The sequence below is a fragment of the Eretmochelys imbricata genome, chromosome 6 (genome assembly GCF_965152235.1).
Source record: "Eretmochelys imbricata isolate rEreImb1 chromosome 6, rEreImb1.hap1, whole genome shotgun sequence".
Classification (NCBI taxonomy): domain Eukaryota; kingdom Metazoa; phylum Chordata; order Testudines; family Cheloniidae; genus Eretmochelys; species Eretmochelys imbricata.
Window position 1 is genome coordinate 88,528,420 of NC_135577.1, and position 14,573 is coordinate 88,542,992.

The 14,573-nt window shown below is 42.1% G+C and overlaps 1 protein-coding gene across 1 annotated transcript in view; it reads left to right on the plus strand.

Moving 5' to 3' along the window:
- TTC6 (tetratricopeptide repeat domain 6) overlaps window positions 1-14,573 on the plus strand; it is a 129,076-nt gene that overhangs the window by 66,250 nt on the left and 48,253 nt on the right. The window contains exons 12-15 of the mRNA XM_077819995.1: window positions 2,285-2,460; window positions 2,885-3,021; window positions 11,740-11,909; window positions 13,318-13,438. Coding sequence (XP_077676121.1) covers window positions 2,285-2,460; window positions 2,885-3,021; window positions 11,740-11,909; window positions 13,318-13,438 — 604 coding nt within the window. The remainder of the gene's footprint in view (window positions 1-2,284; window positions 2,461-2,884; window positions 3,022-11,739; window positions 11,910-13,317; window positions 13,439-14,573) is intronic.

Consider the following 14,573-nt stretch of genomic DNA (forward strand, 5'->3'; position numbering starts at 1 on the left):
AGGGAACAAAGGCTCAAACAGTCCCCAGACACACAATCTCAACTGACCCTGTAACTGAAATAACCTGAAAGAGAGAAAAAACACAAACAGCCAAACAAACTCACTCACCCCAAGATTAGTACTTGCAACTTGTTCTTTCAGCAGGGGGATCTCCTTCTCCCTCTCTCAAACTTCCCTGTTTGTGGTCCCCTGTTCACTAGCTTGTCGCAACAAGCTCCCTACAAATACCCCTCACAGGGGCCCTGTCATAAATATAAAGGGAAGGGTAATCACCTTTCTGTGTACAGTGCTATAAAATCCTTCCTGGCCAGAGGCAAAACGCTTTCATCTGTAAAGGGTTAAGAAGCTAAGGTAACCTCTCTGGCACCTGACCCAAAATGACCAATGAGGGGACAAGATACTTTCAAATCTGGAGGGGGGGAAAAAAGGTTGTCGTCTGTCTGTGTGATACCTTTGCCGGGAACAGATCAAGGATGCAAGCTCTCCAACTCCTGTAAAGTTAGTAAGTAATCTAGCTAGAAAATGCGTTAGGTTTTCTTTGTTTTTTGGCTTGTAAATTCACTGTGCTGGAGGTAATGTGTATTTCTGTTTGTGTCTTTTTGTAACTTAAGATTTTGCCTAGAGGGATTCTCTGTGTTTTGAATCTGATTACCCTGTAAAGTATTTACCACCCTGATTTTACAGAGGGGATTCTTTTACCTTTTCTTTAAATAAAATTCTTCTTTTAAGAACCCAATTGATTTTTCATCGTTCTTAAGATCCAAGGGTTTGGGTCTGTGTTCACCTGTACCAATTGGTGAGGATATTATTATCAAGCCTTCCCCAGAAAAGGGGGTGTAGGGCTTGGGGGAATATTTTGGGGGAATAGGACCCCAAGTGGTCCTTTCCCTGTTCTTTGTCTAAAACTCTTGGTGGTGGTAGCGTTTTACCTAATCCAAGGGCAAAGACTTTGTGCCTTGAGGAAATTTTTAACCTAAGCTGGTAGAAATAAGCTTAGGGGGTCTTTCATGCAGGTCCCCACATCTGTACCCTAGAGTTCAGAGTGAGGAAGGAACCCCTGACAGGCCCTGACTACTCCTAACCCCTCCCTCCTCCTGGCTCACACCCACCCAGGCACTGTGCAGCTGGAGGGGAGGGAGGCAAACCAGGGACACTCCCCCACCTGTGTGCCCCAGGGGTATGGCTTGCTCCGCCCTGACCCACAGCGGCGATGGCTGAACCCTCTGCAGAGTTTCCCTCATGGCTACAGCTGCTTCCTGGAGAAGAAGATAGAAAATTGCAATAATTGGACTTTTGGTGTCTAGTCAATACTTCTGACTGGAGACCATACAGGTCCCCTTAAAACTGGACTTTCTGGTTGAAAACTAGACACCTAGCAACCCTAGGTGAGATTGTTTTTAATGGAAGATAAAAAAATTACAGCAAACAGAAACCTAAGGGATTGCATACAATAAAACCTGCATGAAAAGAATGTTACTTAGGGTGCACTTGAAAGTTAGGAAACAACAAATTTACGGTTGTCCATGCACCCTTAATTTTGTCCCCTTGTATGTTAGTTAAAATGTAATTTTTATGATTAACTCCCTTTTTTAACTGCGCTAAACAGACAAATTCATTTTAGGTTGCAGTTTTCCATGCTTGATGATTGCCTGAAGCAAATTGTTTTTGCGAAGTTCCAGCAAAATTTGTTCAGTGTTTTGAGGTGTGCGTGTGTGTGTAAAAACTGCCGTAAGTTTTTTAATCAGGAATTTGACACAAACATAACTAACTTGTGACTGATATTTTTTGCTCAAACTTGCTTTGTTTTGAGGAATACATTCTAAGGGGAGCTAAGGAAACATGCTGTGTTTGAAATAAATTGGTGTAGTAATTTAAGTTGCTGGAAGTTTTTTGTGCATGCACAGGTTTTTTTTTTATTTCATCTCTTTGCTCAATCTACAGATTAGAATGTTGTTGAGAAACATCAAAATAGGCCTGTTAGGTTATTTTACTCAGGCTAAAATGGCTTTGAACATTCGGATCACTTTGAAGTGCTTTACGTTAATCTGAGTTTGCAAAGACTTTCAATAACTGAGAAATCTTACACAAGCTATCTGTCGGGAGGACTATGGAGTTAGAGGTCTGAGCACAGAGCTGAAGTTCCAGTACTTTTGCCATGTATCACCCAGAGTGAAAAAGAATTGGTCATGCTTTACTTTCATGCTTGTGCTATTTTTCTACAGATGGCAGATGAATCGTACATATTTTGTGCTGCTAAATGTATTTTATATTTTATTGGTTCTAGATGCATATCTGTCAAAGGCTGAAATTTACAGAAATCAAGGCAATAATGCATTGGCCATCATAAATTGCACGTTAGCAGTGAAATGCAACCCTACAGATGATGACATTTATTTTAGGAGAGCTGAGTTGTTGGAAGAGAAACAGGACTTATTGTTGGCAATGGATGATTATGCCAAAGTAGGTTTTCCTTTTTGTAGTGTAACATTATTATAGTAACATCACTGAATTACAAATATTTAGATTTATCTGGCACAAATTTCTGAAAGCTATGTATCCTTTTAAACAAACCATTCAGTGTGATGGAGTTAGTACATATTTTATGTAATTTATCCTGGAGAGTGATTCATAGCTAAATTAAGAGTCAGTTTATAAGATTGCCTAGTTGGTTATGTGTTCCACTTTTACAATTGAAGGGAAAAGAATGGCAAAGGAAATTAAAGGACAAGGAAATTTTTTTAAAAGAATGGAAGATTTTTTTAAAAAATGTATAAACTAAAAGTTTATACTCTTTGGTACCTTTTCATTTCAGATTTTTAATTTGTAGGAAAATAAGTATAACTATTATGCAAATATTATGTACTTCTTAAATTTTTCAATGTAGTGTTTTCAATATAATCCAAAAAGAACAGATGCATTTATGAAACATGGAATACATTTCTTTGAGAAATCAGTTTGGACTATAGCTCTTCAGGATTTTACAGCTGTGATTAAGGAAGACCCCAGCAATGTTCAAGCAAGGTAAATATATAGTCCGTAATTATTATTTGATTTTTAAAATAGCTTTTAAAAATAATATAGTAACATCTCATCTGCAAACACAAATTAAACTACCATCTCTATGCAGGGACTGACAGATCCCTGTCTCTACTCCAGACCTGTCTGTCTATCCAAACTAAAATCTCAGCCTGTCTCACTGACATCTCCTCGTTGATATCTAACAATTAATTTACGCTGAACGTGGCTAAAACAGAGCTCTTAATCCCCCCAAAGGTTGCCAAGCCTCTAGGATTGCCCTGGAGTCTCCAGGAATTAAAGATGAATCTTTAAATAAAGATCATGTCATGTTATAAAATCTCCAGGAATTCATCCAGCCAAAGTTGGCAACTCTATTCCCAAGCCTTTTCCATTACCTTTTTCTTGACCATGGTGAAGAACACCATAATTCTACCTGTTGTTCAGGCCCGTAATCTGGGTGTCATCTTTGACTCCAGCCTCTCTCTAGGTCCTCGCATCCAGGCCAAGTCTAATTCTTGCAGATATTTCAAGTGCTTGTATATTGATGATTATACTGTAGGTGTGTGCATGTCCCAGGCACCGGTGGTGGAGAGTTTTCCCTTAGTGGTACATATAGGGGCAGCCCCCCTCACAGCTGAGCTCCTCATTCTCTGAAGTGAGGGTATAAAGCGTGGAGCCAACCCTCTGCTCCTGCAGTTTCTTGTTACCATCCGTGGTTGGTGGTCAGAGCATTTGTGTTCCCTGTTAACAAAAACTTTTAGTCTACTCTGTAATACCTAATGGTACTCCTTTTTGTCACTTGATGCTTTTAAAATTTTTTATTTCATTTCAAAAATGTTTAGTTCTTAGTTTTTTTCCAGTCAGCAGGGCATCCAGTCCCTACTTGGGATCCGGGGAGCCTGTGCCAAGATCCCTGGGTTTTTAACTTTGCTCAGGCTGCGGAAAGCCTATATCTGTCAGTGACCCTCATTTGCCTTGTCTCAAGTGCTTAGGCAAGGATCGTGTTAGAAATAAGTGCTTTATTTGTTGTGGTTTCAAGGCCAGGACAGAGAAGCTGAGGAAGGAGCATCTCCATTACATCCTCATGAAGGCTGCCCTTAGAATGGTGTTGGAACTTCCTCAGTTGTCCAAAGGTAGTTCTTCGATGACTCCTTCCTGAAGTGCTCCTGCAGCTATGCCCACAGACAGGACTGCAGGAGAGTTCTGTCTCCACGACTGTCTTCTTTGAAGTCCAAGACTCAGAGTAGTTCTGGCCTCAAAAACACAACAAGAAGATTGTTCTGGTACTAGTGGTACAGTCTGCCCTTTGGCTTGCTGCTTCCTTGTTCTGGCTCATATAGAAAGACCTGAGCTATCAACCCAGGTGCCCTCCCAGGGACCATTGAGACTAGCTATCTCTCCAGCTGCAATGGAGCAGTCATTTCTGCTCACTGTGGGACAATAGCCATGTTTGTACTGACTACAACAGGGGCTTAGGCCATGCAGGGACTTGTTACGTCCATTGCTACCACAGTCACCATTGTTTCAGGACAAAATCTGTCATCTGGCGCTGGCAAAGCTGCCAAGATGTGGTATTAAAGGTAGTCCTGCCTATCAATGAGGACATTATGCAGCTGGCTAAAACACTTTGGCAAACCCCTTCCTCCATTCCCCCCGTGGCCAAATGAATGGAATACCAGGTTCTGACCCAGTGGTTTGAACAGTTTTAATTACATCCCACACTTGGCTCTTTGATAGTGGCTGTAGTGAATGAGAAGAACTGGCAGGACCAGGCCAAGGCTGCCCCCAAATACAAAAACACCAGGAAGCTCAACCTTTTTGGTAGTAAAACTCATTTTATGGAAAGTTCACACCTCAATATTGTCCATCACTATGCTCTCTTGTCGAGGTCTGACTTCTCTAACTGGGAGGCAATATCTCAATTTGTGAGCAAGCTGCTGGATGGTTCCAGAGAACAATTTCAGTCACTCATTTTTGAGGGCCACCTTGTGTCTCAATCAGCTCTTCAGGCTTCTTTGGACATGGCGGATTCTACAGCCAGGGCTATGGCAGTGACTATGTGCTGCTCTTCCTGGTTGGAGTCCTTGGGGATTCCTGTGCAGGTGTCACAGACAATTAAGGACTCCCCTTGAAGGAATGTGCATTGTTCTCACCTAATATAGATGAGGAGTTGCACCCACTAAAGAACTCTCGGACCCATCCTAGACCTTTGAAAGCCCAACAAATACCTCAGGAAGATAAGATTCTGTATGGCATCCTTGGCTATGATTATCCCCTCCATAGATCTGGGAGGCTGGCATGCTTCCCTTGACTTACAGCAGGGGTGGCCAACCTGTGGCTCCGGAGCCACATGCGGCTCTTCATAGGTTAATATGCAGCTCCTTGCATAGGCACTGACTCTAGGGCTGGAGCTATAGATGCTAACTTTCCAATGTGCTGGGGAGTGCTCAACCCCCTGCTTGGCCCCAGGCTCTGTCCCCACTCCACCCCTTCCCCCAAGCCTGCCATGCTCTCGCTCTTTCCCCCTCCCCACCAGAGCCTCCTGCGCACTGCGTAACAGCTGATTGCGGTGGGCAGGAGGCATGGGGAAGGAGTTTGAGTTTGTCTTAGTAGATGACCATTATCAGTTCACTGTCTTACCCTTCAGCCTATCATCAGCATCGAGGGTCTTTACCAAGTGCATGGCAGTAGTGGCAGACTGTCTTCACGGAAGAGACATCACTGTTATCCTTACCTGGACAACTTGTTGATTTGGGGTCACTTCAGATGCTAGGTGCATGTTATGGTCCATCAAACTCTGTGTCTGTTCAACATTCTGGGCCTGAAATTAAACAAAGAAAAGTTGATATTATTGTCTTTGCAAAGGTAGAATTCATTGGGGAAGTCCTGGATTTGACTTCTGTCAAGGTGTTAGTCTCTTTCTAGATTTCAGACTCTCTGGGACCTCTGAGCGTCCTTCAAGGACCATCCTGTGAGGAGTTGCTTCAGGCTCTTAGGTCACACTGGTTCACGTATATGTGTGACCCGCCTCAGAGGACTGCAGGCATGGCTCAAGTCAGTTTATTATCCTCAGATTCACTGTCTAGATAAGCTGGCATGCATTCCTGACAAGGTGTTGTCACCTCAGTGGATGAGCCAAGGGAGTCCCTTTCTCTCCTCTTTTCCCTTCCAAGACTTTGGTAGCAGATGCTTCAGCTTGGAGTAAATCTGGGCATTTATCAGGCTCAAAGTTTATGAGCTGCCCACGAGGCCAGGTTACACATAAGCATACTTGAGTTGCACACAATTTGGCCTGCAAATCAGCAGTGCCTGCCTCACATTCAGGGCAAAACTGTCCAAATGCTCACTGACAACACCACAGTTGTGTATTATGTGAACAAGCCAGGGGGTGCCAGCTCAAACAGCCTTTGTCAGGAAGCGGTAAAATTGTGTAACGTGCATTTGGAGCCCAGACACTCTCAGGGCATCTCGCTTTGCTGGGGGTTCAAAATGGTCTAGTGGCTCGTCAGAACAGAACTTTCAGTTTAGACCACAAATCGTTTCTCAGCATAAACATTCTAGCTTGGTTGTTCCACACAGGGTTTTTTCTGTTGGTGGATTTGTTTGTGACTTGGCAGAACAGGAAGTGTTCCTGGTTCTATTCCAAAGCAGGTCATAGCCCCGGATCAATATCAGATACTTCTCTGTTTCCATGGGACAGAAGTCTGCTGTATGCATACCCAGCTCTGATTCTCAGCAGTACCTCTGATTCCCAGGATAATTCTCAAGTTCAAGAAAGATCATGACAGAATGAGCCCTATAACTCCAGCCTGGCCAAGACAGATTTGCTATTCAGAGCTCCACAAACTGCCCACGCAGGAGCCCATGCTATTACTGATAACTGGCCTCATAACACAGAATTGTGTCGGGTGCTGCACTGAAGTCCCAAAGTGCTGCATGTCAGTAGTTGAATGCAGAAGAGGCACATTGCTCTGTGGCAGTCGAGAATATTCTTCACAGCACAAAACCTTCCACAGGAGTTACTTATTGAGTAAGTGGAAGCCTTTCTGCATTTGAATGGCCAGCCTCCATAATGTGTCTCCCCACTCAGACTAATATTTAAACAATACTGGACTGTTTCTTGCAACTTAAGGAGTCAGGTCTAACCATCAGCTCCATATGGATGTGTCTTGCAGCCATTTCAGCGGTCCACCCTTGGACCTTCCACAGATGGTAAGACTTTTTATTCATCATATCATGAGCAGAGTCCTGAAAGATCTACATAGATTTTTCCTATCTAACAGGGACTCAACTTCTTCTAGTGTAGTCTGCCCTATGGATTCTCTTTTCAAGCCTTTAATATCATGTTCACTTCTACAACTGTTAGCGAAGGTAGCTTTCTTAGTGTTTTAGGAGGGTGGGAGAACTAAGTACATTGGTCACTGATCCACTATACACAGTTTTCTACAAGCAAACTCCAGCTTAGACCACACCCTAAATTTCTCTCAAAAGTGGTATCTGATTTCCATCTGAATCAGTCTATACACCTGTCAGTTTTCTTCCCAAAGCCACATACACACAAGTTCAAGTGAAGGCTCCACTCTGCATGTTTGTCGAGCTTTTGTTTTTTACCTCAGTGGGACAAAGCTCTTTTGAGTTTCTTCCCAGCTCTTTATTTTTTAGGCAGACTGTATGAAAGGTCAGTCAACCACAATGCACAGACTCTCAAAATGGATCACCAGCTGTATTTCAGAATGTTATGCTGTCAAAGTGGTCACGCCAACTGACAGACTCACAGCACACTTAACCAGACAGCATTTGGCCTCGGCAGTGTTTGTGGCACATGTTCCAATTATGGACATCTGCAAGGCGGTGATGTGGTCTTCCATTCATACATTTACCAGACATCATTCACTGCCACTGCATCAAAGGAAGATTCAAGTATAGGGAAAGCAATCCTACATTCCCTTCTGTGACGAGACTCCCAGTCCCGCCACCTGGGATAACAGCTTGGGTGTCAATTACAGTGTAATGGACATACGCGAGCACTTGAAGAAAAAATGATTACTCATCCTCTTGTACCTGTTGTTCTTAAAGATGCGTTGCATATCTCCATTATATGACCTACCTTTCTTTCCCAATGCATTGAAGTCTACGAGGGCTGTCGATCAATTGCAGTTAACTCACGTGATTAACTCAAAAAAATTAATCGCGATTAATCACAGTTTTAATTGCACTGTTAAACAATAGAAGACCAATTGAAATTTATTAAATATTTTGGATGTTTTTCTACGTTTCATATGTATTGTATTCTGTTGTAATTGAATTCAAAGTGTATATTTTTGTAAACAAAAGAAATAGTATTTTTCAATTCACCTCATACAAGTACTGTAGTGCAATTTCTTTGTCATGAAAGTGCAACTTACAAATGTAGATTTTTTTTGTTACATAATTGCACTCAAACATAACAATGTAAAACTTCAAAGCCTACAAGTCCACTCAGTCCTACTTCTTGTTCAGCCAGTCACTAAAACAAGTTTGTTTACATTTACAGGAGATAATGCTGCCCTTTTATCATTTACAATGTCACCACAAAGTGAGAAGAAGAATTTGCATGGAACTTTTGTAGGCAGCATTGCAAGGTATTTACGTGCCAGATATGCTAAACATTTGTATGTCCCTTCATGCTTCAGCCGCCATTCCAGAGGTCATGCTTTCATGCTGATGACGCTCGTTAAAAAAATGCATTAATTAAATTTGTGACTGAACTCCTTGGGGGAGAATTACATGTCCCCTGTTTTGTTTTACCCACATTCTGCCATATATTTCATGTTATAGCAGTCTTGGATGCTGACCCAGCACATGTTGTTCATTTTAAGAACACTTCCACTGCACATTTGACAAAACACAAAGAAGGTACCAATGTGAGATTTCTAAAGATAGTTCCAGCACTCCACCCAAAGTTTAAGAATCTGAAGTGCCTTCCAAAATCTGAGCGGGATGAGGTGTGGAGCATGCTTTCAGAAGTCTTAAAAGAGCAACATTCTGATGCGGAAACTACAGAATCCGAACCACCAAAAAAGAAAATCAACCTTCTGCTGGTGGCATCTGACTCAGATGATGAAAATGAACATGCGTTGGTCCGTTCTGCTTTCGTTATCGAGCAGAACCCGTCATCAGCATAGGCACACATCCTCTGGAATGGTGGTTGAACCATGAAGGGACGTATGAATCTCTAGTGCATCTGGCACATAAGTATCTTGCAATGCCGGTTACAACAGTGCCCTGTGAATGCCTGTTCTCACTTTCAGGTGACATTGTAAACAAGAAGCGGGCAGCATTATCTCCTGCAAATGTAACCAAACTTCAGCGATCAGCTGAAGCAGGACTGGGTGGACTTGTAAGCTCTAAAGTTTTACAGTGTTTTATTTTTGAATGCAGTTTTTTTTGTACGTAATTCTACATTTGTAAGTTCAACTTTCATGATAAAGATATTGCACTAAAGTACTTGTATTAGGTAAATTGAAATATAATATTTGTTTTGTTTTTTACAGTGCAAATATTTAATCACAAATAAATTTAAAGTGAGACTGTAAACTCTTTGGGGCAGGGACTGTTTTTTGTTTCATGTTTGTACAGTATTTTGCACAGTGCGGTCCTGGTCCATGACTGTGGCTCCTAGGTGTTACAGTAATATAAATAATAATATAAGATTGGCAAATATGCATTAAATAATAAAAATAATTTAGTTTCCGAAGAGATTTGTCATAGAAGTTGAAAAGTAAGTCTTCTAGGATAAGATATTCCTTAGGGAGTTTCAGAGTAACAGCCGTGTTAGTCTGTATTCGCAAAAAGAAAAGGAGTACTTGTGGCACCTTAGAGACTAACCAATTTATTTGAGCATGAGCTTTCGTGAGCTACAGCTCACTTCATCGGATGAAGTAATCATCATCGGATGAAGTGAGCTGTAGCTCACGAAAGCTCATGCTCATATAAATTGGTTAGTCTCTAAGGTGCCACAAGTACTCCTTTCCTTAGGGAGTGTTTCCATTGGTTTGATGGACTTTGGATCCCAATTCAGCAAAGCACATAAGCATCTGCTTAAATCCATTTGAAGAGGTAACTACAGAGTTAGCTGGATTTAACCACATGCTAAAGTGATGAATGGGGATAGATTTAAACACCTGATTAAAGTTAAGGATGTACTTTCATCTTAGTTGGGTACCTAATTCCCTCAGGTTACCTTGAAAATTCCAGCGTTAGTGCTTTTGCTGAATTAAGGTCTTAGTTCTTTAGTATTTCTTTTTATGAAGCATCAAAATCCAAATTAATTTTTCTTTGTTTCTAAGTTGTAGTGGTGGTTTGAGTTTTGTGGATTAAGCAATGTTTTTGAAAATATAGAGTTTGCTCTCTCTTAGGTATCAATCACACTCTGGAACGGACTCTCCACAGTGGACATATGCTGACAAGAAATGTCTAGTAGAGAACTCTCCACCTGCAGAGGGGAGCTCTCCAGTGGTGGAAGGGGCATAGCTGCTTCCTGCACCAGCCACTCCGCATCCCCCAGCATAGGGGACATGGTAGAGCAGAGATCCCCTACACTCAATACTCCTCTGGCGTATGGTCACTGAGAGACCTTGTGCCAGTGATGTAAGTTACAGTTGCTCCTCAGCAACTCTAACTTACACTGGAGTAAGACTGTGCAGCACCAAGAACTACAAGATCCCTGGAGTCTGCCTTCTCCCCCCACCCCCCAAAGTTCAAGAGGCAGATGAGAATTTAGCCCTATGGCTAGTCCCATTGACTTCAGTGGGACAACTCACTGTATGTACGTAAAGTAAAATACATGGTTAAATCTTTAAAGGAACACAGTCTTAATTTGTGCATCTTTTTAATCGGTCAGAGTTAATACATATTTTAAGTGACCTTTCTGAATAGAAGTAAAGTACTTTTATTATGTTTTATGGAATGCAGCATACGTCCCACTGGATGACATAGCAATGGAAAACTTCCCAGAAAGAATCTTAACTGCATGGCTTTCCAGTCAGCTCTGTTTCATCTGAGCCTGCAGTTTACTTAAGTATGTTGCTAGTTAATTGAAGTTAAGGTAGTAATACTGTGAAATTAAGAGGCATAGATGGGTCCCAATTCTGTAAACTGAATTACCTGAAGGAAATATTGAATGACAATAAATGTTTATAGGCAGTTTTAGTGGTAGTAAGCAGAGCTCCATTTCTTTTCTTTTAAACCAGTGTACCAAGTCTGTATGAGTCTGATCCTGCAAATTGCTCTGCATAAGTGTTCAGTTGCACTCACACAGAGCCCCACTCGGTTCTGTGAAGCTCCATGCAGGTGCACGGGTCCATTATGCAGAGCCCCATCAACTTCAGTGGGGCTTTGTGCTGGTGCATGCAGTAGACTGCCCATATGAATCCATATGGAGGATTTGAACCTCTGAGTTGTTTTGTCACTGCTGATTTAAACAAAAAAGAAAGAAAGAACTTCTAACAAAAGAAATAAAACTCTTACTACCACTAAAACTACCATTAACATTTATTCTATCCTTTGACATTTTTTTTCAGATAATTACTTTAAGATATGCAGCAAAGAAACAAATTAAGTACTATTAATGCTAAGCTGATCCAAATATTCAAATTGTAGATAGCATCCTATGGCTTCATTCTGTAAATATAATTTTTGTATGGAAAACTGTAAATAAAGAGATTATTTTTTCTCTACTAGGATATATCGAGGAAGAACATATACTAAACGACAGCAGTATAAAAATGCAGTGGAAGACTTTTCTGCTGCAGTTCATCTAGACCCTTTTAATTGGTTAGCATTCTATTGCAGAGGTTGCATACTGCGAAAGATTGATCCAAAGAGAGCGCTGCAGGACTTCAGTGTTTCTGGTATTACTGTTTTTTAATTTTAGGTTGATGAATGTCAATGCATTGTTGACTTTTTACAAAACATTCTCCATCAGTTACCAGACCACAATCTGAGATATCACAGTTATTTCCTAGTGTCAGTACTGAAAGGGAGAGAAGTAAATAGCAGAGTTGCCCACAGTTCTGCACTGGTACCAGTCGTGTTCAACATATTCAAAAATGAGTTGGAAAAGTGGGTGAACAGTGAAGTGGCAAAATTTGCAGATGATACAAAATTAGTCAAAATAGTTAAGTCCAAAGCTGACTGCAAAGATTTACAAAGGCATCTCACAAAACTGGATGACTGGGCAAGAAAATGGCACATGAAATTCACTGTTGAATATGGAAAAAATAATCGCAACTAAACATACAAAATGATGGGGTCTAAATTTAGCCATTACCACTCAAGAAAGATCTTGGAACCATCATGGATAGTTCTCTGAAAATATCTGCTCAATGTGAAGTCGCAGTCAAAAAATGCTAATAGAATGTTAGGAACCATTAGGAAAGGGATTGATAAAAAGACAGAAAACATCATACTGCTGCTATGTAAATCCCTGGTATGCCCACACCTTGAATACTATGTGCAGTTCTGGTTGCCCCATCTCGAAAAAATACCTTAGAATTGGAAAAAGTACCGAGAAGGGCAACAAAAATGATTAGGGGTATGGAACTGCTTCAGCGATGACTAGAGGGGTGATATTACAGAGATTTATATAATCTTGAATGGTATGGAGAAAGAATAGGGAAGTGTTATTTACTCCTTCACGTAAAGAACTAGGGGTCACCTGATGAAATTAACAGCAGCAGGTTTAAAACAAACGTAAAGTAGTACATCTTCATACAATGCATAGTCAACCTGTGCAACTTGTTGCCAGGGGTTGTTGTGAAGGCCAAAAGTATAACTGGGCTCAAAAAAGAATTAGAAAAGTTCCTGGAGGATAGGTCAATCAATGGCTGTTAGCCAAGATGGGCAGGGATGCTGTAGTCACTCCGCACTTTGTGATGACTTTGTCCTTTTTAATTTGTATTAATTTAGTGTTAGTATTGGATGTTGGCTGTAAGCCATTTTCAGTTATTTCCCACTGTTTCCAAATTCCCCCTTTGTTTTATTTTAATCATTTGAGAGTAGAAGTAGTAAAGTATAATTATATACTTGTATGTACATGCTCCGTTTTATACATACCATTTTTCATGTTACATAAACTAGTTTCTTTGCATGGTAGTCCCATCAGTTAGTTTATACTTCACTTTATATTCACTTCACTGATATTAAGTATAACACTAAGAAAGCTAGAATAAAATATGCAGATAAGCTATATAATAAACAACTACAATTTAAATGTGAATATCAAAAAGTTACAATTAAAATATATTCTTTTTTCCTCAGTGCTCCTCAATGACTCTTATGAAAATCTCAGTTCTTTCATTCACCGTGGGATCTTATACACAGAACAGTGTCAGTGGTCACTAGCAATCTGTGACTTTGAAAGTGCTCTAGCTCTGGACAGGTGATTGGACTTTTAATATAGATTGTGTACACTTCGAATTAGCTAAGGCGGAAAGTTATGTTCATTTCTCTCAATCTATGTCTGTCATCTAAGTACTGCTATGGCCCCCATCAGTGTAGACTTACAAACATTTATGAATTTATCCTTTATGAAACAGGAAAGCATTATTATTATTCCTATGTTAGAGATTGGGAACTGAGCAGTAGAGAGATTAAGAGTGGGATTTTCAAAAGTGTCTAAGTGCCTTAAGGGAACCTTTTGAAAATTCCACCCTCATTGACTTGCCAGAGATCACATGAGAATTCTGTGCCACAGCTGGAAATGAAATAGGGTCTCCTGCATCTCAGTGCAGTGCCTTAGGCACAATACACCTCTACCCTGATATAACGCGATCCAATATAATTGGAATTCAGATATAACGCAGTAAAGCATTTCCCCTCCTCCCCTTCCCAGGCTTGTGCAAGCCTAGCAGGGAGGGGGGAGAAGCAGAGTGGCGGCGGTGAGCTCAGGTGGGGAGGCAGTGGAGCGGAGGTGAGCTGGGGCAGGGGGGGGCGCTGGGAGGGCCACAGCAAGTAACCTGGGGGTGGCGGGCGGTGGGAGCAGAGGAACTGCTCCCCACCCCAGCTCACCTCTGCTCCACACCCCAGCTCACCTTTGCTCCGCCCCCTCCCCCGAGCATGCCGCCGCTCCGCTTCTCCCTCCCTCCCTCCCAGGCTTGCCACACCAAACAGCTGAGTCATGGCAAGCCTGGGAGGGAGAGAGGGAGTGGGGAGAAGTGGAGCAGTGGCAGTGTGCTCAGGGGAGGAGGCGGAGCGGAAGTGAGCTGGGGTGAGGTAGGGAGCTGCCGGTGGGTGCTCTGCACCGGCCAATTTTTCTCCGTGGGTGCTCCAACCCTGGAGCACCCATGGAGTTGGTGCCTATGGAGGCAGCGTGTCTGGCTCCGACATGCTGCTGTAAGTGGCGTGTTAAGGGCTGGGGCCGGGGGGCGGGATTGGATAAGGGGCAGAGGGTCTCGGAGGGCGGTCAGGGGACAGGGTGGGTTGGATGGGTCGGGGGTTCTGAGGGGTCAGTCAGGGGGTGGGAAGTAGGTGGAGGTTGGATGGGGCGGGGCCAGGCTGTTTGGGGAGGCACAGCC